Source organism: Rhinolophus hipposideros (genome assembly GCF_964194185.1).
Source record: "Rhinolophus hipposideros genome assembly, chromosome: X".
Classification (NCBI taxonomy): Eukaryota; Metazoa; Chordata; class Mammalia; order Chiroptera; family Rhinolophidae; genus Rhinolophus; species Rhinolophus hipposideros.
This window is the reverse complement of record NC_138046.1, coordinates 86,318,817-86,343,326: the sequence shown is the minus strand read 5'-3', so window position 1 is coordinate 86,343,326 and position 24,510 is coordinate 86,318,817. Positions and strand designations below refer to the sequence as shown.

The window sequence follows — 24,510 nt, the reverse complement described above, 5'->3', positions numbered from 1 at the left end:
AGATGGGAAAGGGTTAGGAGGTGGGTGAAAATGGGGAAGGGATTAAGAAGCATAAATTGGTTATTACAAAGTAGTCATGGGGCTGTAGGGTACAGCATAAGGAATATAGTTAATAATATTGTAATAACTATGTATGGTGTTGGATGGGGACTAGATTTATTGAGGTGATACATAGGAGGAGTGTTGAGGGGCAGAGTGAAAAAGTTGAAGGCATTAAGAAGTACAGTTTTGTAGTCACAAAACAGTCATGGAGATATAAAGCATAGGGAATATAGTCAATAATACGGTAATAACGATGTATAGTGCCAAGTGGGTAGTAGACTAGTCAGGGGGATCACTTCTTTAAATTATGTAAATGTCTAACCACACTATGCTTAACACTTGAAACTAATACAAAATAACATTGAACGTCAATTGTTATTGAAAAATTTGCAATCCCCATCAAAATCCCAATAACATTTTTTAAAGAAATAGAACAAAAAATCATCAGATTTGTTTGGAACCACAAAAGACCCCGAACAGCAAAAGCAATCTTAAGGAAAAAGAACAATACTGGAAGTATCACACTCCCTGACTTTACCTTGTACTACAGGGCAACAATAATCAAAACAGCATGGTATTGGCAGAAAAACAGACGCATACACCAATGGAACAGAATTGAGAACCCAGAAATAAAACCACATAAATATGGACAGACAATTTTTGACAAAAGCAGAAAACATACAATGAAGAAAAGACAGCCTCTTCAATAAATGGTGCTGGGAGAATTGGAAAGCCACATGCAAAAGAATGAAACTGGACTGCTATCTGTCACCATGTACCAAAATTAATTCAAAATGGATCGAAGACTTCAGCATAAGACCTGACACAATAAACTGCATAGAAGTAAACATGGGTACTAAACCTATGGACCTTGGGTTCAAAGAGCATTTCATAAATTTGACTCCAAAGGCAAAGGGAAGTAAAAGCTAAAATAAATGAATGGGACTACATCAAACTTAAAAGCTTCTGCACAGCAAAAGAAACCATCGACAAAATATAGAGGTAACTAACTGAATGGAGGAAGATGTTTGCAAACAGTGCCTCCGATAAGGGGCTAATATCCAAAGTATACAAGGAGCTCATGCAATTCAACAAAAAAACAAACAACCCAATTGAAAAATGGGCAGAGAACCTGAAGAGACATTTCGCCAAAGAAGACACACAAAATGGCAAATAGACATGAAAAAATGCTCAACATCACTAATCATCAGAGAAATGCAAATAAAAACCACAACAAGATATCACCTCACACTAGTTAGAATGGCTATCATCAACAAGACAAATAGTAACAAGTATTGGAGAGGTTGTGGAGAAAAAGGAACCCTCGTACACTGTTGGTGGGAATGCAGACTGGTGCAGCCGTTATGGAAGGCAGTGTGGAGGTTCCTCAAATATTACAAATAGAATTACCACATCACCCAGCAATCCCTCTCCTGGGTATCTACCAAAAAAATCTGAAAACATTTATACATAAAGACATGTGTGCTCCAATGTTCATTGCAGCTTTATTTATAGTGGCCAAGACTTGGAAACAACCAAAATGTCCTTCGATAGATGAATGGATAAAGAAGTTGTGGCATATATACACAGAATGGAATCCTATTGGCGGTAAGAAAAGATGAAATAGGACCATTTGTGACAACATGGATGGATCTTGAGAGTATCATGCTAAGCGAAATAAGTCAGACAGAAAAAACAGAGAACCGTATGATTTCACTGATATGTGGTACATAAACCAAAAACAATAAAAGAACAAGACAAACAAATGAGAAACAAGAACTCATAGACACAGACAATAGTTTAGTGGTTTCCAGAGGGTAAGGGGGAAGGGAGGTGATAGATGAGGGTAAAGGGGATCAAATATATGGTGATGGAAGGAGAACTGACTCTGGATGGTGAACACAAAATGTGATTCATAGATGAAGTAATACAGAATTGTACACCTGAAATCTATTTAACTTTACTAACAATGGTCACCCCAATAAACTTTAATTTTAAAAAAAGGAAAGAAATATTTGAAGCAGGGGGAAGGTAAAAGGGAATAAGTGGTTAAAATTTCTAGGTATAAAACAAGTGAGTCATGAGGACGCAATGTTCAGCATAGGGAATATAGTGAATAATATTGTGATAGCAGGGCACATTGTCAGATGGTTGCTGGGCTTATGGTGTTCACTTCTGTAGGTATATAAATGTTCAATAACTATTGTGTATACCTGAAACTAATATAATATTGCATGTTAGCTATATTTTAATAAAAACATTTTTTAAAAAAATGAGATAGATAACTTGAATAGCTCTGCATCTGTTAAAGAAACTGAAAATTTAGTTTAAAAACTTCCCACAAAGGTAACTAAAGGGCCAATGGCTTCACGAGTCAAATTGACCAAATATTTAAGGAAGAAATTATATCAATTTTATACAAACTCCACCCCAAAAATTGAAGAGAATACTTTCTATTTAATTCTATAATCCCAGAAATACTTTGATATGAAAACCATATAAAGATATTACAAGAAAAGAAAACTGCAGACATCATATTTAACAATGAAAACTGAATGACTGACCCCCCAACACATACACATACAAGATAAGGAAAAAGACTGGGATGTCTACTGTCATAATTTCTATTCCATGTTGTACTGGTGGCCCCAGGCAGTGCATTCAGGCACAAAAAGGAAATTAAAGGCATTGAAAAGGAAGGAACAAAACTGTCTTTATTTGTGAATGACCATTTATGACCATTTATGCAGAAACTTTGTTGGTATCTCCAAAAAACTACTGGAACTAGTAAGTGAGATTAGTAAGGTTGGAGGCTACAAAATCAAGATACAAAATCAGTTGTATTTCTATATACAAGCAATAAAAAAATTGAAATTTAAAAATACCATTTACAATAGCATAAATATGTGAGCTACTTAGGATAATCTCACAAAACATATTAAAGAGCTATAGACTAAGAACTACAAAATATTATTGAGAAAAAAATAAAGAAGTCCTAAATGAATGGAAAGATATACATTGTTCATTGATAGTAAGACTCAGTGTTGTTCAGATGTCATTTATTCCTAAATCGATTGATAGAGTCAACACAATACAAATCAATATCATGGTAGGCTTTTTTGGGGGTAAAAATTCACAAGCCAATACTATAATTCATATGAAACTACTACCTGAATAGTCAAACAACTCTGAAAAAGAAGATCAAAATTAGAGGACTACTACTTGTTGATTTCAATTGTTTTGTAGAAAACACCATGGTATGGGTGTAAAGATAGACAGATAGATCAGTAGAACAAAGTCCAGAAATAAACCCACATAAATGGACAACTGATTTTTAACAAAGAAGCAAAGGTAATGCAGTTGAGAAACAATAGCCTTTCTCGAAACAATTGGATATTCATATGCTAAAATTGGACTTGGAGCCATACATTACACCATAAAAATCAACTCAAAAAGGATTATAGACCTAATTGTAAAATCTAAAATTATAAAGCTTCTAGAAGAAAACATGGGAGAAATTCTTTATGACTTTGGGTTATTCAAAGATTCCTTAGATATGACACCAAAAGCACAATCCACAACATAACAAATAGTTAAACTGACAATGATAATAAATGAAAACAAAAGCCATAGACTGAGAGAGTATCTTTCACCGAAAGCATATATCTGATAAAGGACTTATATTTTGAATATATAGAGAACTGTCAAAATTAAACAATAAAACAATCCAATTAAAAATGGGCAAAGGATTTGAACAGATATCACATAAGCACATGGAAATATGCACAATATCATTAGTAATTAAGGGAATGCAATTTAAAACCCTAATGAGATACTACTATTACATGAGTAGTAATACTAGTAGTATTTATTATAATGAGATACACACCTATTACAAAGTCTACAATTTAAAAAAGCTGGCCATGCCAAGTGTTGTGAGAAGGAAGGAACTGGAAATGTCATACACTGTCAGTAGAAATGTAAAATGGTACAACCACTTTAGTAAACAGTTTGTTACTTACTTAAAAAGTTAAACATACAGCTACCATATAGTCCAGCCATTCTACTACTATGTATTTATCCAAGAGTAAAGGAAGTGTATGTTCTTGTTAACAGTTGTGTCTAAATGTCTATCACAGCTTTATCTGTAATACCCCAAAACTGGAAACAACCCAGATACCCATTAACTGATGACTGGATAAATTAATTGTGGCATATCCCTACAGTATAATATTCCACAGAATTAAAAAGAAATGAAGTATTTATACACACAACAACATGGCTGAATCTCAAAATGATTATGAGTGAAATAACCCAGAAAAGAATCACATAGTGTAGAATTCTATTTATATAAAACTCTAGGAAAAATAAACGAATCAAAATGACAGAACTCCGATCAATGGTTGCATGGGGATAAGGAGTGGTGGGATGGGTGAGAAAGAGGGATTACAAAGGGTCAGGAGAAAAACCTTTGGGGGTGATGGAAGATTCACTATCTTGATTGTATTGATGGTTTCACAGGTGTATGCATGTTTTAAAACATCAAATTGTACACTTTTCAAACACACGAGGTGTGTTCAAACAATAGGATAAACGTTTTAAAAAATGTATTACAGTAAAAGTCACGTTGGCATCGATGTCTCTCAAAATCCTCCCCCTCGCTTTGAACACACTTGTCCCATCATTCTTATATCTTTCTGAAGCAGCTCTGGAAGTCTTCTTTCGTGAGTGTCTTTAGTTGCACAGTCATGGCTGCCTCGAGGTCCTGAATCATTTTGACTTTGGGGAAGAGCCAGAAGTCACACAGTGTCAGATCCAGTGAATAACGTGGATGAGGACACATCATAATGTTTTTATTTCACAGAAATTGCCATATACCAGAAGCAATGTGTGACAGAGTGTTGTCATGATGGAGGATGATTTACGACACACTTTAAAACACACCTTCCTTCAACCGTAGCTCACACCGAACTGGCTGCACCGAACAAGTTGAAACTTGTCATACACTGTTACTATGGTTCAATGCGCCGCTTCCTGTGTTGAAGATCCCTGCCTCCCTCTGGATGTTTTGATCACAACACCGTGTCACACATCACTTCTGGTACGGCAATTTCTGTCAAATAAAAACATTACAGTGTGTCCTCATCCACCTTATTCACTGGATCTGGCACCATGCAACTTCTGGCTCTTCCCTCAAGTCAAAATGACCATGAAAGTAAACGTCTGAATCGATTCAGGACATCGAGGCAGCCACAACGGCTCAACTAAAGACACTCACGAACGGGGACTTCCAGAATTGCCTCAGAAAGTGGCAAGAACGATGGGATAAGTGTGTTCAAACAAGAGGAAGTATTTTGAGGGGGATTAATGGCAATGTGTCTTTTACTGTAATAATTTTTTTTATTTCAACATTCACCGTATTGTTTGATCATGCCTCATATGACATTTATACCGCAATAAAGCTCTTTTAAACTGGGCATGAGGGAACTTTTATTGCTAATGAAAGTGTTCTTGAACTGTATTGTGATGTTTGTACAACTGTAAACACTTCCTATATGTTACCTAAATTTAGAGTTATCATGGGTGAATTTTGTTATATTAACTATAATGCAGAAAACTTAAAAATTACTAGATTTTTTCTTCCTTTCTTGGGGATTTAGGAGGCAGGCTTATACGCTATGACTGGGTGTGGTAGTAATAAGAGAATGAGGAGAGGCCTGATGAGAGGTGCGAGGTTTTGAAAATGTTCAGTGCAGAATGGGAGAGTACTCACTAGGGAAACATGGAAAGCTTTCCAGGCAGCATTTAGGGCCCAGGTGAAGCACATAGTAAATATTCCATAAATGCCAACTAAATGATAAAATGATGCAAAAACTCATTTATACAACTAATACTTACTGATCTCCCACTATGTAATAGGCACTCTGTACAAGACACTGTTTAATTTCAGTTATTAATTTCTGCTTCATTCCCTCAGTGTACTAGAATGTTCACTTTTTAAAACCCCAAGTAGCTGTTCTAGTATTAATTACTATGTAAAGCGAATTTCTCTTTTTATCTAGGTATATTCATATATATGTATACATACATATATATTCTGCATTATTATATATAATATAGAGAAAAAATGGTTTGAGTATTTTATCTTAATATATTAATTGTTCAAATATATAATCTCATGGGTGCATTATAATAAAATAACCTAATCAGTCTCTCCCCTAGAAATCCATCATTTTTCATTATTATCAAATTTCAATCTTTAGCTGTACCTTTTTATCTATTTTTAACATTCCCTGCATGAATAGGAAAAAGATGTTGAATTGTTCATATATACACTAGTACCTCGCCCTACCCCCCAACCAATAATTTTGTCCCAGCAGGCACAGAATTCCTCTCAGATCTCTAGACCACACAACTCTCTGCAGTGAGGATTTGGGACTTCATGGTTGAAGAAGGCAGACAGGGACCCTGCTTTTAGGGAATTCAGTCAGCTAGGGGAGGCAGACAACAAATAATCTTCAACTGTCAGGAGTGCACCGTGTGATGGGCAGAATTCAGTGGGCTCTAGCAGCATATGACTATACTGTTGCTTAGGGGCATAGTCTCCCCCCAGTGACCAGTAAGTTCAGATGTAAAGGATGAGTAAAAGTTAGCCCAGTGGAGAGTGGGCAATGAATTGTCCAGGCAGAGGGACAGCACGCATGACATTCTGGTTTCCAGAGAGAGCATTCAAGGAATAGTCTTCTTCCCTAGCCCTAATAATAGATCACAGAAAATACTGGTATATGCAGCTACACTCCTGCCCCCTTAAAAACTATCAGGGTCCCAACTGCTTAGTGTGAATAAGTTAAAGAGCATGTGCAATGAGCTAGATAGACCACTTGGGTTCAAATCCCAGCCTCATCTTTTGTTGGCAATGGAACTTTCAACAAGACACCTGAGATGACTCATCAAGTGCCTCTGCTTCCTCTGTTGAAAAATTAGGAAAATCATTTCACATACCTTATGTCAGAAAATAGCTCATAATGTTCTTGTGAGGATTAGGTTAGGCACCAAGCAAAACGAACTTTTAGCCATTTCTCCTTGGATGTTTTCCCCTGATCTATTTTATACTATCCTTTAGCAGATTTAGTTTTCAAATTTATGGGCAAACAAAGCAAAGGAATTGTAGCTAGTATCTAGGCATTAAAGGAGGTTATTAAATGAGAGTATTCATTGTGAAGAAAAAAAGATAAAGACCTGGTTTTGAAAATTAGCCTCAATAGAAAATAGTAATACTAATAATAGATATTAATCCAACTATATCAATGATCATTTTAAATGTCAATGGTTTAAATATGTCAATAAAAAGACAGAGGGGATAAAAAAAAAAATCAAGACCCAACTACATGTTGTCTACAAGAAGCCCACTTTAAATATAGATGCGGATAGGTTAAAAGTAAAGCAGTAGAGAAAAGCCTGCTGTGCTAACACTAATCAAACTAAAGCTGAAGTTTAATTTAAAAAAGAGAAAGAAAAATAAATAAAATAAAATAAAAAATAAAAAATAAAAAAGAGAAAGAACTGACAATCCCTATTGTTACTGCCTCAATAAAACAAAGTTTCTCCAAATTGAAATCAATAAAAAATTATCTAAGAATTGCAATGACTCAAGAAAGACTGTATTTGGCATTGCTGTCAATTAAACACAATTATGTGAAATCTTGACTATGAAAACATACTTAGTGACTTTTAAGAATAAGGGAAGAAAAAGAAATTCATGAAATAAATTCATAATAATTTGTTTATTATATTTTATTATGTGTATTATATCTTGACTTCATTACTTATGCAAACATTGCCAGCCCATCAATATATTATCCTGACATTATAATAATAATTAAATTCAAGCATCTTTGATATAAAAACAGAAAACTAAAGTAACTATATTAATTTCAAATGAAGCAGACTTAAGAGCAAGGCAAATTATCAGGAATAAAGAGGGGCTTGCCTAATGACAAATGGGTCAATTCTCAAAAAAGTCATAACAGTCTTTAATGTGTACGTACCTAATAACATAGCATCAAAATATGTGAAGCAAAAAAGATAGAACTGCAAGGAGAAATAGATAAATCCACTATTATAATTGGAGACAATATGATTGACAGATCCAACAGGCAAAAAATTAGTAAGGACTTAGTTAAACTGAACAGTCATCCATCAACTGGATTTAATTGACACTTATAAAATACTTAATCCCAAAACAGCAGAATACAAATTCTTTTCACGCTCACGTGGAACATTCACCAAGAAAGACTATATTGCATACCATAAAACACACCTTAACAAATGTAAACAAATAGAAATCATACAAACACCACAGTGGAATTAAACAAAAATGACAGCAATGGTATTAAACTAAAAATCAATAACAGAAAAATACATAAACAATCCCAAAGTACTTGGAGATTAAACATATAAATAACATGAGTTAAAGAAGATGCATCAAGAGAACTTTAAAAACATTTTGAACTAAATGAAAATGAAAATACAACTTATTTTTTTTAATTAAAGTTTATTGGGTGACAATGGTTAGTAAAGTTACAAAGGTGCAACTTATTAAAATGTGTGGAATTCACTGAAAGCAGTGATTAGAGACAATTTATAGCACTGAATGCATATATTAGAAAAGAAGAAAGACCTAAAATCAGTAATCTAAGTCTCCACCTTAGGAAACTGGAAAAAGGAAAGCAAGTCATATCTAAAGAAAAAAAGAAAATAATAAAAATTAGAGTAGAAATTAATGAAATTTAAAACAGAAAACCAATAGAGAGAAAATCAACAAAACCAAAATCTGTTTTTTGAAAAGGTTAATAAAATTGACCTGGCTAAACAGCTAGCCAGGTTAACTGCCAAGGAAAAAAAAAGAGAGAAAAAACAGAAATCACAAATATCAGAAATGAAAGAGTGGACATCACTACTGATCACATGGACACTAAAAAGAAAATAAAGGAGTATTATGAATAACTCTGTGCCCACCAATTTGATAACCTATGTGAAATGGAACAATTCTTTGAAAGACACAATCTACCAAAAGTCACACAAGGAAAAATACATAATCTGAATAGACCTACATCTATTAAAGCAATTGAATCAATAATAAATAGATTTCTAAAACAACATTTCTAAAATGTTGGGTGCACTTGTGAATTTTACCAAACGTTTAAGGAAGAAATTATGCCAATTCTCTACAATCTCTCTCAGAAAATAGAAGCAAAGTTACTAATTCCTACTTCATTCTGAGTCCAGCATTACCTTAATACCAAAACCAAACAGGAAATGGGAACACAGGTCAATATCTCTCATGAACATAGATGTTCAACAAAATATTAGAAAACTGCAGCACTTTACACAATAGCCAAGATATGGAAACAACCGAAATGCCCATCGGTTGATGACTGGATTAAGAAGCTGTGGTACATTTATACAATGGAGTATTACGCAGCCATAAAGAAAAAAGAAATCTTATCATTTGCAACAACATGGATGGATCTAGAGAACATTATGTTAAGTGAAATAAGTCAGAAAGAGAAAGACAAGTACCATATGATCTCACTTATATGCGGAATCTAAAGAAAAGAATATGTGTATGAACTAATCAGAAACAGTTTTGGGGACACAAAAAACCGAGAGTTGTTAGATGGGCGGGGGGGAGGGGGTTGGGGGTGGAGGGAAGGGTGAAGGGATTGGGGGGTGGCTGGTGACCACAGGATGGCCTCAGGGTTTTTTGAGAATTACTTTGGGGAACTTATTCAATAGTGTTTGGGGATTTTGTTGGGTGTCCGATGGACATGTGTCCTGTTTGGGAGACCACCTCAGGGATGCTGTGGATGCCTGGTCATGGCATTGTACACCAGAGGCTGGACATTAATGAATGCCAACTATAATTTTATGTGTACAATGTGATGGCTCGGTGTGAGGTCGGGGTGGTGGTGGATGGGGGGAGGGGGGTTCACGGTGTGAGGGATGTAAAAAATGAAAAAATAAAAAAAAATATTAGAAAATTGAATCCAACAATATATAAAAAAAATTATACACGACAGCCAAGTGGGATTTATTCCAAGTATGCAAGACTGGTTCAACATTTACAAATCAGTTAATATAATCCACACATCAAAAGGTTAAAGAAGAAAAATCCTATGATCATATTAATATATGCAGAAAAAGCATTTGAAAAATCCAACATGCATTTATGATAAAAACTTTCATCAAACTAGGTAGAGAGGGGAATTTCCTCAACTTGATAAAGAATATCTACAAAATCCCAGCTAACATACTTATCAACAAGAAACTAGATGCTTTCCGCCCTAAGATGAGCATATCCACTATCATCTCTCTTACTTAACTTTGTACTGGAAGATCTAGCAAACAGAAGAAGACCAAAAGAAAAAAGAAAAGAAAGACATAAAGGCAAATAAAAGGGATACAGTTTGGGAAGGAAGAAATATAACTGTCTTCAGTCGCAGATGACATAACTGTCTATGTAGAAAATTCCAAAGAATCAACAACCACACAAACACACACACACAAAACGTCCTAGAACTATTAAGCGATTATAACATAACAAGGTTGCAGGATACAATGTTAATATACAAAATTCAATTGCTTCTTAAATACATACAATGAACAATTTGAATTTGAAATTAAAAATAAACACCATATACAATAGCATCCCCCTAAAATGAAATGCCTAGGTATAAATCTAACAAAATAAGTACAACACTATATGAGAAAAACTACAAAACTCTGATGAGAGATCAAAGAAGAACTAAATAAATGAACAAATATTCCATGTACACATATAGAAAGAACCAATATTATCAGGATGTCAGTTTTTCCCAACTTGACCTATAAATTCAATGTAATCCCAATCAAAGTAACAGCAAGTTATTTTGTGGATATCAACAAACTGATTCTGAAATTTATATGGAAAGGCAAAAGACCAGAACTGTCTACATAATATTAAAGAAGAACAAAGTTGGAGGACTGACACTACCCAACTTCAAGGTTTACTATAAATCCACAGTAAACAAGACAGTATAATATTAGCAAAATAATAAACGAATCGATCGATGGAACAGAAGAGCCAGAAATACACCCATATAAATATAGTCAACTGATCTTTGATAAAGGAACAAAGGCAATTTAATGAAGAAAGGACAATCTTCTCAGAAAAATGATGCAGGAACAACTGGATATCCACATGTAAAATAAATGAATGTAGACACAGACTTCATATCTTTTACAAAAATTAACTCAAAGTGGATCATAGATCTAAATGCAAAATAAAACTACAAAATTCCTAGAAGATAACATAGAAGAAAAATCTAGGTGATCTTGGGTTTGGCAATTACAATACTAAATGTATGATCCATGAAAGAAAAAACGGATAACTTAGACTTAATTAAAATTAAAAACTTGTGCTCTCTAAAACAATCTTTTTTTTCCCCTTCTTCTGCCCGCTCCCCCCAACTCCAGGTTCAAGCCGTTGTTTCTCGGTCTAGTTGTGTAGGACACAGCTCCCTGGCCCGTGCTGGTGTTATGAGCCTTGCGCTTCCACTGTGAAGTCAGCCGGCAGCTCACTGGCAGCTTTGGCTGCTCGTGGCAGCCCAGCTCCAGGGATAGCCATTGTTCACAATCTTAACAGTAGAGGGCGCAGTTTACTGGCATGTGGGAATCGAACCAGCCACTTCAGTGTTCGGAGCAGGGCACTCCAACCACCTGAGCCATCGGGCCGGCCCCTAAAACACAATCTTAAGAGAATGAAAGGATACGGCAAAGACTGGGAGAAAATCTTTGCAAATCACATATACATACAATAAAGGACTGGTATCCAAAATATACAAAGAAAAACTCAACAATAAGAAAACAAACAACCTAATTAAATATAGGCAACAGATGAACAAATATCTTACCAACCAAAATGACGGCAAGATGTAAAAAGATGCCCAGGATCATATTTACTCAGGGAATTGCAAATTAAAACAACAATAAGAAACTACTACAAACCTATTAGAATAGTTAAAATCCAAAACACTGCCAAATCCTGGCAAGGATGTGGTGTAACAGGAATTCTCATTCGTTCCTGGTGGGAATGGAAAATGGAACAGCCAATTTGAAAGACCGTCTGGCAGTTTCTTACAAAACTACACATAACCATACAGTGTGATCCATCAGTTGAACTCCTTGGTATTTACCAAAATGAGTTGAAAAATATATCTATACAAAAATCTGTACATAAATGTTTATACCAGCTTTATTCATAATTGCCAAAACTTGGAAGTAACCAGAATATCCTTTAATAAGGGAATGAATAAACAAATTGTGGTGTATCTATATAATGGAATATTATTCAATAATAAAAAGAAGTGGGCTGGGCCAGCCCGGTGGCTCAGGCAGTTGGAGCTTCATGCTCCTAACTCTGAAGGCTGCCAGTTCGATTCCCACATTGGCCAGTGGTCTCTCAACCACAAGGTTGCCGGTTCAACTCCTCGAGTCCCACAGGGGATGGTGGGCTCAGGCCCCTGCAACTAAGATTGAACACGGCACCTTAAGCTGAGCTGCCGCTGAGCTCCCGGATGGCTCAGTTGGTTGGAGCGCGTCCTCTCAACCACAAGGTTGCCGGTTCGACTCCCGCAAGGGACAGTGGGCTGCGCCCCCTGCAACTAGCAATGGCGGCTGGACTTGATGCTGAGCTGCGCCTTCCACAACTAAGACTGAAAGGACAACTTGAAGCTGAACGGCACCCTCCACAACTAAGATTGAAAGGACAAAAACTTGACTTGGAAAAAAGTCCTGGAAGTACACACTGTTCCCCAATAAAGTCCTGTTCCCCTTCCCCAATAAAATATTTAAAAAAAAAAAAAAGAAGAGGGCTATCAAGCCACAAAAAATACATGGAGGAACCTTAAATGCATATTGCTAAATGGAAGAAGCCAATCTGAAATGACTACATACTGTATGATTCCAACATGACATTCTGGAAAAGGCAAAATTATGGACAGCATAAAAAGATCAATGATTGCAAGGCGTTTGCAGAAGAGAGAGGGAGTGAGAGAAGGAGGGATGAGCACAGGGGATTTTTAGGGCAGTGAAACTATTCTGTATGATACTGTAATGATGAATACATCTAATACATTTGTAAAAACCCATAGAAATGTGTAACACAAAGCGTAAACCTGAATTATAAACTACAGACTTGAGTTATTAATAATATATTGATATTGGCTCAAAAATAACAAATGTACCACATGAATATAAGATGTTAGTAATAGAGGAATGGGGTTGTGAGGGAGTATATGGGGACTCTTTAATTTCTGCTCACGTTTAGGTAAACCTAAAACTGCTCTAAAAAGTCTACTAAACTTTCTTTTTTAATTAAGTTTGTTGGGGTGACAATTGTTAGTAAATTTACATAGATTTCAGGTGTACAATTCTGTATTACATCGTCTATAAATCCCATTGTGTGTTCACCACCCAGAGTCAGTTCTCCTTCCATCACCATATATTTGATCCCCTTCCAGAGGATTTCTTTCAGTTTTCCTGCCCTCAGTCTTCAACAGGACAAAGTGTGCCTGTGACTCAGTGCTGAGTCTCTCTTAGCATTTCTTTTTTTTATTATTTATTTATTTATTTATTTATGTATTTATTTATTTATTTATTAGTTTCAGGTGTACAAGACAAGGTAATACTTAGACGTTCATCATTTTTATCCCTCACACTGTGAACCCCCCTCCCCCCATCCACTATCCCTCCGACCTCACACTGAACCATCACATTATATATATAAAATTATAGTTGGCATTCATTAATGTTTAGCTTCTGGTGTACAATGCCATGATCAGGTATCCACAGTATCCCTGAGGTGGTCTCCCAAATAGGACGCATGTCCATCGGATACCCAACAAAATCTTTACAACATTATTGAATACCTTCCCCAAATTAATTTTCAAAAAAACCCTGAGGCCAACTTGTGGTTACCAGCTGCTTCCAAATCCCTTCACCTTTCCCCTTATCCCCAACACCCCCCCACACACCCATCTAACAACTCTCGGTTTTTTCTTTGTGTCCCCAAAACTGTTTCTGATTAGTTCATACACATAGTCATTTCTTTAGATTCCATATATAAGTGAGATCATATGGTACTTGTCTTTCTCTTTCTGACTTATTTCACTTAACATAATGTTCTCTAGATCCATCCATGTTGCTGCAAATGGTAAGATTTCTTTCTTCTTTATGGCTGCGTAATACTCCATTGTATAAATGTACCACAGCTTCTTAATCCAGTCATCTACCGATGGGCATTTCGGTTGTTTCCATATCTTGGCTATTGTGTAAAGTGCTGCAATAAACATAGGAGTGCATACAGATTTTTGAATTGGAGTTTTGGATTTCTCCGGAAGTCTACTAAATTTTTAAAATAAAATTTAAAAACCCAATTTACTTCAATATAATATCTCCTCTGAGATAGTGGTAAAAAAAAAACAACTTTCATGCATTCCACAAATTATGAGTATCTGCTATCTTCCTGGCACCATTCTCTCTATTCCTAGGTTTCCCAGTCTGAAAAGGGGGATGATAATAACAGCACTACCTAATAAATAATGAGAAGTAATTTAGGAATTTTGAACTGGCATCATCTTCTCTGTTCCTAGTGTCCACTGTGCTTACTTTTGTCATTGTTCTCCTGATAATAATCCAGGAATTACCAGTCTCTGTGTATCTATGTTCATTAATCTGAGAAGTCATTGAAAAGTGGGACACAGCCTGCGTCATATGTGTCCCCACAATTTGGCACATAGCCTGGAACCCAGTGTCCAGCAGGTGCCCAGTAAACATTCACTGTATAATAATCATGTGGATGACCCATGATCTGATAATCACCCAATAAAATATATCTGTTATTTTATGATCAATGTCTTCACTGGGAAAACTCCATGATAAATCAATGAATACAGGCTATCACAGTACTCAGTTTACCTTCGTTTAGAGAAAGTTTATGTACTTGATCAGTGCTATGTTTTTAAAAAAACATCTAGTACCAGCACATTCTGGACTTTTTAATGTACAATTTCATAATATACATGGGATAGTCTGTTAACCTCTGAGTCTATGATTTGACCTTACAGTTGGACTTCATTTGGTAATTCTCTGAAAACTTATCAAATACAGGACATGGAGTACAGCATAGGGAATAATCAACGGAATTGTAACAGCTATGTACGATGTCAGGGGTGTAAATGTCTAACTATTACATTGTTTTGTACACCTGAAGCTAATACAAAAACGATTAGTTGTTCACATGGTTTCTCAAGTAGTTTTTATTTTCTTTCTTTTTCTTGGAGAAACAGTTAAATGAATATGTGTCTGACAATTATTTTATTTCACAGAGAAAAGATATATTTCATTCAGGTTTACAGTGATAGGAACAAGGATGTCAATTCAAAGAAGAAAGTAATGGTCATGTACAGGTGAACACTACAATTTTAACAAGAAAGAGACAGCTCTCCCATCTTTATCATGATTTTGGAATAGCCCTTCTCTGTCCATTTCTCTGGTCCACTTCATCTGTGTCCCTCCTTAGAATTCCCACTATAGTCTATACAGATTTCTTTTTCAGAGCCTATAGTTTCTTTCTTGTTCCTAATCATTTATCTGTCTGCCTCCAACACAAGATTATGAAATCCATGATTGTGATAGACCAGGTTGCACTGGTCTTTGCATATCCAGGGAACAGAACATTTCTAAAAATATGGTGAGCATAGCTGAGTAGTTGCTGTCATAGCAAATTAATATTTTTATAGAGACCACAGATAAAAAAGAAAAACAGCCACTTTCAATAGGGACTTGATAGAGCAAATGCTATTTTGTAGGCATCATTTCTATGACTTTTGAGATCAGGTTCCAAGCAAACTCCTAGGAAACTGTGAGGCTTTCTGGGAGAATCTCATCGACAAAAAAAGTTTCAGCAGCCTCACCTGGCATTTAGCAATACTCTCTTTATAAAGCCTACCTTAATGTAGTTTTTTTAACAGCACCTCAAGTCAATCATTTATGTAATATAACGTTAGGATTTACTTGCAAAATCTACATTAATATTTCTTAATAATTTAATTTATATTGTTTCATCTTTTACTCAAATAACTTCAATGAAAGGGAAATTGTATATCACTACTAAAAGTACAAAATATACATTATGTGCTATGGTAGGTATTTTTAAAAATGAATTCAATGAAATACAAAAATTATAAAAGTTTAAAAATTAAGTATATGAATAACAAAAGGAATTAATTTTACTTTTACTAAGCAGCTTGTAAATACTATGTCATTTCATTTTCATAACTATATTTTCACTTTGTGTACCATTCAATTTATCTTGGTTGCCACCGTTTGTCTGAGTGACACTCTAGTAACCACAAACTTAGACAAAAGAACAGTGCTTTGAAATTAGACAGACTTGGGCGTTAATCTTAATACTTGCCATCTACAGCTATCCAACCTTGTAAATTATAAATATGCCCACTAGTCTACATTACAGACGATGAAAACACAAGTAAAACAACTAGCACAGTGCCTGAAAAGCCGCAACACTAAAAAATACCAGCTAGTATCACTGTCATTATTGTTCAATAACTGAACTCAATAACATTGACATTTTTAGATAACATTTTCCATGCATTTTCTCAGATGTTTGAATCCCTCTTTTACTGGCAAGAACATTTAGTCTCAGGGAAGTTAAGTGATTCATTTTCTTGTGGATTCTACTTCCTAATTTCCCCCCCTTAATCTCCAGCCTATATCCCATTCTACTTCCAGCCATTATGAACTATACCAAGTTCCCTGAACCCAACAAGCTCTCTCTCATCTCCATATCCACTCTCTCTTCTGTGCACATACATGCTGGATGATTCAACACTTGATAATCAAGCATTCATTTCTCCACAATCTTAAATTTTATGCATCCCCTGGTGCATTGTCTGTCTATTCACATTAGACTGAAATATTGATGAGAGTAGGGGATCTGACTATTGCGCTCACAGCCTATAGCAAGTAACCCACAAATATCTGTTAGATTAATTACCTGATCCTTGCCCCAACTCCAACTTGAACTCTGGGTAACATGGAAACTGGACAAGTTAATCTTTCTGGGAAGGCCTATCATCCAAAGAGGCCAATACAACCAAGACTCAGGCTTCCAGAGTCAAACCAGGATGTAATTCCACCCCATCTCTTAGTAGTTGTATGATTTGGGGGCTTCTGCTCTGCTTTTTAGAGCCTTGGTTTCTTCCTCTCGTTAGTTATCTTAATGAGATACTTGGAATTGCTTAACACTTTCATTCATTCATTCGGCATACATTTATTGAACATCTCCTATCCAATAGACAGTTTTAGGTGTTGAGCCTTATTCATAAGCAAGTTATATCTATCAGATCACAGTCTGATGAATGAAGCAGACAAATAACTGTTTACAGCACAGTGGTGTTAGAGCCATTATCAGGGAAGAACAGGATACTAGCAGCAGGGGTTGTAGTAGTAGCTGATGCTCTTCACTTCATGTTGTTTGTTTCTAATATTAAAGTCCTGTCAGTCGCCAAGGCCTGAGGCCTGCTTCTGGAATCATTCTTCGTGTTTCCATTTTGCAAGTTCTGGGATACTGTTGAGCTGGCCTTGACTTGAAAAGGGTAATGTTGTAATCCTCAGGTTTCCCAGAGGTGGGTCTTATTGACAATCAGAGGTATTTGATAGTAACAATAATTATGATAAAATCGCTACCACTTGATTTCAAAAGGACTTACAGATTCTCATTTTACTCACTGGGTTATAATCCATTGTTATACTCATTCAGAAATTGTCCCATTTAAAAAAAAAATAATTATCTGCCAAGCACTTTCCTAAATGACTTCAGTACTGCATTTAAATCTTACAAGATACCTATGACAAAAACACTACTTTTATGCCAATTCCACGTATTGTGTAACTGAAGTTAAGGCAAATACAGGAGATTGCAAAGTCATACCACTGTAGAGAATGGTGGTGAAAAGCACAGACTCAACACTAAATACCGTTCTACACTAAAAGACACAAGTGATCCTTGAGAAAACGGTTGATTCTAGGGTTAGAACAGGGAAAGTACAAAAGGAGCCAGAAACATCTTCCTGCACCAAAAATGTGTTCAAAGAAAATGGGGACATATCAAAAGGATACAGAATCAATATTCAAAGGGATTCCACTGACCAAATCTGGGCAAGTTTTAACATCAAAATAAATCATGATGATAATGGGCTAACGTGTGTGTGTGTGTGTGTGTGTGTATCCATGAGCCTATACTGATATAAATGGAGACATTGCTAATTAATAAATAAGTGTGAGAGAAAAGGTCTTTACTATAGGCTAACTCCAACTAGTAAACGGGAAAATGATGGTGCTAGACACACATAAATTTTCAACCATCGCACATTAATGATTTAATGCAAAATTCATCAATGGATGATAGAACAGGATATACCCATAGTCTATCACCCCACAAAATATTTAAGTGAACTACAGGAAAATATTAACTTTACATTGGAGTAGCCTGGTGAATACAACCTCAACCAAGTGGTGAAGTAAACATCACCAATTACAGAATAAATAAATATCTTATGCCAACTGCTATAATGCACTGAGAAGGATGTATATCACCTTTGAGGTATTCCTCGCAAAAAAAAAAAAAAAAAAAAAAAAAAAAAAAAGCTATAACCTGAATCTCACATGAGGATAGAAAATCAGGCAAACCCAAACTGAGAGACAGTCTAGTGAATGACCCATGCTTTTCAAAGCTGTTATGATCATGAAAGATAATAAACTGGAGGACTTGTTCCAGACTAAAGAAGACTAGAGTGAAATAATAACTAAATATAATGCATGATATTGGAATAGATAGGACAGAAAATTACAAAATTTCTCATGAATGACATTGTTAATTGGTCACACTTGAATGAGGTCTGTAAATGAGATACACAATAGTACTGTATTAATGTTAATTTCCTGATTTTGATAATTGTACTATGCTCATGCAAGCGGATGTCATTGTTCTCAGGAAGGTACACTACATTATTTAGGGGAAAAAGGACATGTCTGCAGCTTACTCTCAAATGGCTTAGAAAAAAACTTATATGTATTTTCATGTGTGTGTGGTGTATGTATTAAGAGGAAAAAGAAAGAGGGAAGGAGGAAGGAATGAGAGGGAGAGAGAGACAGAGGAAGAGAGACAACAAATACGTAAAATGTTAACAATAGTGGTATTTGGGTGAAGTATAAACAGGTGTTCCTTGTACTATTCTTGCAACTTTTATGTAAATTTGAAATTATTGCTAAAGTAAAAGTATCTCCCCAACAAAAAGTAATGTGGGTCCTGGGTACTGACTGGGATAAATTCCTGGCTCCTTCATTTATTGGCTGTGTCATCACAGAAAAATTAATCTCTGAATTCAAGGTTTTTGAGCTGTACGTAGGGATAATCATTGAACCTTCCTAACTCCTAGAGCCATGGTAAGAATTACATGAGATTATCTCAGACATAGGAAATACTCATTAAAAATTAAGGCTCTCTGATGTTTTTGATTATTTTTAAAGTCTGTAAAGTACATCATTAACCTAGACATTTGTGGTCCCCAGTACTCAGGTCTAACCGTGTCACTGAGGTGCCTGCCAGGAGTCAGACTACATGTGCTTGTGGGGGCATACAGTGCTCAGTAAAAGGTAGCTTCCATCCTGACGATAATTATTAATCCCAACATTTCTGATCATATTATCTAGCCTCTTACTGCTCCATTTAGCTGCTTAAGTGTGTTCCTGAAGCCAAACCAATCCTCACATTAACATCTAGAATGTACTAAAGTCACTAGACTTGTGCATCATGCCATCTACATTGTTCAGGGAGAAGTGAATTATTGTTCACCCTTCTGACTAGCACGGTCAGTGTATCACAGTAGCGATATCTATCACTTATTGAGAGGCTACAAAGTTCCAAAGTTCCAAATACAACAACCCTGGGGAGTAGGTTTTTAATTTATCTCTATTTTTGAAGTAAATACACAGGCTCAAAGACATAGACTTGCCTCAAATCACAAAGCCAGTAAGTTGACACATGGAGTATGGCACTGCAAAACCCATGCCTTGCTAACCTGAGCTGTCTTCAGTTCTACCAGTGTACACGATCATTAAGCATCATCTTCCCAACTATCACTGAAGGTGGAGAACACCATTTAGCTCTCATGCATACCCCGGTATCTAAGCACTCAGTAGGTACCCAAGTACCTACTCAGGAAGAGAGTTGGTCTCTTTAATCTGGGAGGAGGGAGTGCCTTTAAACATTTCAAGGAGCCTCTAGAAACCAGTTGAATAAGGCGGTTTTCTAAGTGTACACTGAAAACTGAAAGCAAAGATGTAATGCCACGAAGTTAAAGACAAAACTGAACTAAATAGTTTAGTGTTGTTTACATACCCTGTTTCCCCGAAACTAAGACTTAGCCGGACAATCAGCTCTAATAAGTCTTTTGGAGCAAAAATTAATAAAGACACGGTATTATATTACATTATATTATACTATACCTGGTCTTATATTATAGTAAAATAAGACCGGGTCTTATAATAATTTTTGTTCCAAAAGACGCATTAGAGCTGACTGTCCAGCTAGGTCTTATTTTCGGGGAAATATGGTAGCTGGTAAAGCCATAATGTGCAGCGAGGAAGTGATTCTAAACAATGATCAGGATGGTCCGTATCTCTATTGAGGAGGTACAGTTATGGTTAGAGAAGGGGGCATCGTGGGCTCTGCTGTTTTAATATTTGATGCCATTGTTTTGCGTGGTGGTGAACAAGTTTTCACTTTATAAGTGTTCATTGTTAATCTCTCTATATGTATTTTACACATGCATATATTATTACAAAACTGAAACCAACAAAGAGAATAGGAAGGTCCCAGTTCAGAGAAACACCAAGATTTGAATAAAGGTATTAAAATGGCTACATGAAGAAGGTATCAGTTAGAACAAGTTGGTTGGTCAGTAATGAAAGAAAATACTTTTCATGCCCATCCAACTTCTATGTGGTGAAGAGAAGTCTCTTTCAAGTGACAGTATATCTGGTCCCATTGTCAAAGCATTACCTACTGTAAGATGGACGTATTGGGTGATATTAAGTTCATGGCATTCATTAACAGTGTTTCTATGAAAGATGTCCAGTCTTCCCCTACTCTCTTTCATTCTGGTCTGGATTATAAATGATATGAACTGGTTTGGATAAATTATATGGTCACACTGCTTAGTTAGGAACACTGATTCTAAAACCATAGATTCCAGTCCTGGGCTTCTCATTCAAAGCTGTTGTCTTGGACAAAATAATTTCTCTGCTTGTTTCTTCATATGAAAATGGAGGTAATCACGACACATATCTCAAGGTGTTTTGCTAACCAAATGAGGTAAACCATTTAAACAGACTACAAAAGGACTTGCTAAATGTGGTAAATATTTCATAAATATTAGGTGCTATTAAATCTGCATGCCACATGGTGCAAAATTCCCCTTTGCAGCAAAGAATGTAAACTGCTTGCTGATCTGTTTTACCTTTTCACACATATAACCTTAAAGGTCATTCGTTACATGCAAGTATAAAAGTGAAATTATTCAGAGCTCCATATCATAGGTAAGAAAACAGGGAAATAGAGCATTTAGCAAAGATACAATAGGAATTTTAAAATAAATGTTAATTTATGGACTGTGTCAATATGCTTGGTGTAATTTGTAATTTTATGTATTGACTGGGTCCCAGGGTGCCCAGGTATTAGGTCAAATATTATTGCTATTTTTCGTCTGTGAGGAAGTTGCTGATGAGATCAACATTGGAATCTGCAGACTAAGTAAAATAGATTGCCCTCTCGAATGTGGGTGCCCCATATTCAATCCCCTGAAGATGTGAATACAACACAAAAGCTGACCTTCCCTTAATCAGGAGGGAACCTCTCCTGCCTAACTGCATGAGGCAGGACATTGGCCTTTTCTTGCCTTTGGACTTGAACTGAAAAATTGGATCTTCTTCAGACTCGATCCCAGCAGCTTTTAAACTGGAAGTACACCATCGGCATTCCTCGTTCTCCAGCTTGCTGATGGCAGAGCTTGGAACTTTTCAGCCTGCATAATCATGTGAGCCAATTCCTTATAAAACAATATCTTTCGGTCTTTTCGCTCTCTCTAGATACCCTAGTCGTTCTGTTCCTCTGGAGAACCCTGACTGTAATACATTCGGGAAGGCACAGGCCCTTTGTTGAAGCAAAACTACACGATGACGTGATGTAACTCAATAAAAACTGGGCAGTATGCTCACAGAAATACACACGATCAGGATCACAAAATAGGGTTTTCATAAATAGTTAACTGATGATTATTAAAAGTTATGGTAGGCACAATTCTAAAAGAGGCCTCCTGACATTTTTCCACCAGTCTCAGGACTTAGGATGAGTTATCACACGCATATGTGTGTTAGGTTACATGGCTAAAGGGATTTTACAATTGTAATTAAGGTTACTAAACTGTTGGCCTTAAAATAGGGAGATTATCCTGGATTATCCAAAAGAGCTAATCTAATCACAGGAGCCACTGAAAAGCACACGGTTTTCTCCAGCTAGCAGCAGAAGAGAAATTTGAAGCAGAAGAAGGACTTGACACAACATTGCTTGAGATAGAGGTAACCACATGACAAGATACAGGCAGCCTCTAGAATCTGACATCGGTCCCTGACGACATCCGCAAGGATGTGGGGTCAGTCCTGCCACCACAGGAGCTGAATCTGCCAATCACCTGAATGAGCTGGGAGGTAGTCCCCCCCACCACCACCCCAGAGCCTCCAGGTAAGACCCCAGCCCAGGTGACGCCTTGATTACAGCCTTGTGAGACTCTAAGCAGAGAACTCATTTGATCCATGACACACATCTGAGCCATGAAACTGTGAAATAATAAATATGTGTTGGTTTAAGTGATCAAATTTGTGGCAATTTCCGACAATTTCCTACACAGCAACAGAAAACTAACATTTACGTTATTAGTGTATGAATCTGTTGTGGATAAGGTAATTCTCTGTACTATCCAACAACCTACTGAAGAGGATGAGGAACGATTTCTGGCCCAGCCATAACCACGTGTAGCTCTGAGGTGCAAAGTAAATAAGCATGCCAAAAGCACAGTGCTTATTTCTAACTTTTGTGGAGTGGAGCTCAGTTGCACTATGGAGGCATGAACAGACAGCTTCAAGTGTGACAGCAACAATGAGGATACTTTCTTACGCTGGGTGCCATAGTCACTGGGAAGGGCTTGGATGCTGCAGCTGCCCATTGTGTCCATGCCCTTTAGATAAGGCAGAACATTCAGTTCCAGGGTTCTCCTGTGGGGCAACAGCAGACAGGCACAGTCAGGGGAATTGTAGGTAGTAGCTCTGAATTAAACTGAAGTAAATTATTAGGCAAAAGGGTCTGATGTCACAGACATTCTTTGAGGCTTTAGAGTCAGACAGACTGGCTCCAACACTCTGTGATCCTAGCTGCATTCTAGAAGTCTAATTTATTAATTATGCATGCGGGTGTGGGTGCGTGTGTGTAAAACAACCCCTTGATAGACAATTTTGACAAATCTTTACAGACCACTGGGGTTAGGATCTGCCTGTTTGGTTTTCTTTACTAAGCAGCCAGATCACCTTGCATGATCCCTGTAACCAGAGAGCCTCCCACAGTGCGAGGAACACAGAGTTTCTGACTTTCATCACAGCTCCCTATATTCAGTAGCTTCTAGTACCTGTGCATTGTTGGCCTTTCTAATAATCTCTCTGTACCTGAAAAGTCCTCACAGTGGGAGAACTTTTGAAATTTCCCTAGGCTTTGCAAAGACAAAATGACTGATGCACAAAATTCATTTTAAAAATTAGCTGGAGGAATTAATTCATATAAGACTGGTAGTTCGACGAGTTGTTTTGGTGAAAATCATAAGTATTCAGGAATATGGAGTCAAGTGTGAGAGCCCCCAAACAACGGAATTTTCAGGTACAGCCATGCATGTGAAAACTCTCAAGGACTCAGTTCCCCTGATCTGACTCCTGTGCCCAGTGCTTCTATTCTTTCTCCGTCCTATTCTTTGTCTCCTCTTCCACTTTTCCGCTCTGGTACCACAAATGTACCCTGTGGAGACTTCTAATTCAGAAATTACATTTCTTTCCTTCTGTTTGTTGTCTTATGAAATACTGAAGGACTGGGACCTTGTTTTATTTGCTGTTTGCGTATCCTGTATGACGCACACTATAGGAACCACGGTAGGTATTGCAGGAGGTTTGCTGAATTCATTTACTTCACACAGAAACATTGACAGCAAGAACACCCACTTCCAACCCAGAGGTAGTACAGTAGAT

At 36.5% G+C, this 24,510-nt stretch overlaps 1 protein-coding gene across 6 annotated transcripts in view; it reads right to left on the bottom strand.

Moving 5' to 3' along the window:
• LOC308495436 (uncharacterized protein) overlaps nucleotides 1-24,510 on the bottom strand; it is a gene marked incomplete at its 5' end in the record, with an annotated part of 111,069 nt that overhangs the window by 78,002 nt on the left and 8,557 nt on the right. For 3 of the 6 annotated variants that reach the window (XM_081043647.1, XM_081043643.1, XM_081043644.1), the window contains one exon: nucleotides 22,971-23,496. The exons of the other annotated variants lie outside the window; for them this stretch is intronic. Coding sequence is in view for 2 of the 3 variants with exons in the window: in XM_081043643.1 (XP_080899769.1) it covers nucleotides 23,088-23,496 (409 nt within the window). Of the gene's footprint in view, nucleotides 1-22,970; nucleotides 23,497-24,510 lie in introns of those variants that run through there. 6 annotated transcript variants of the gene reach the window in all.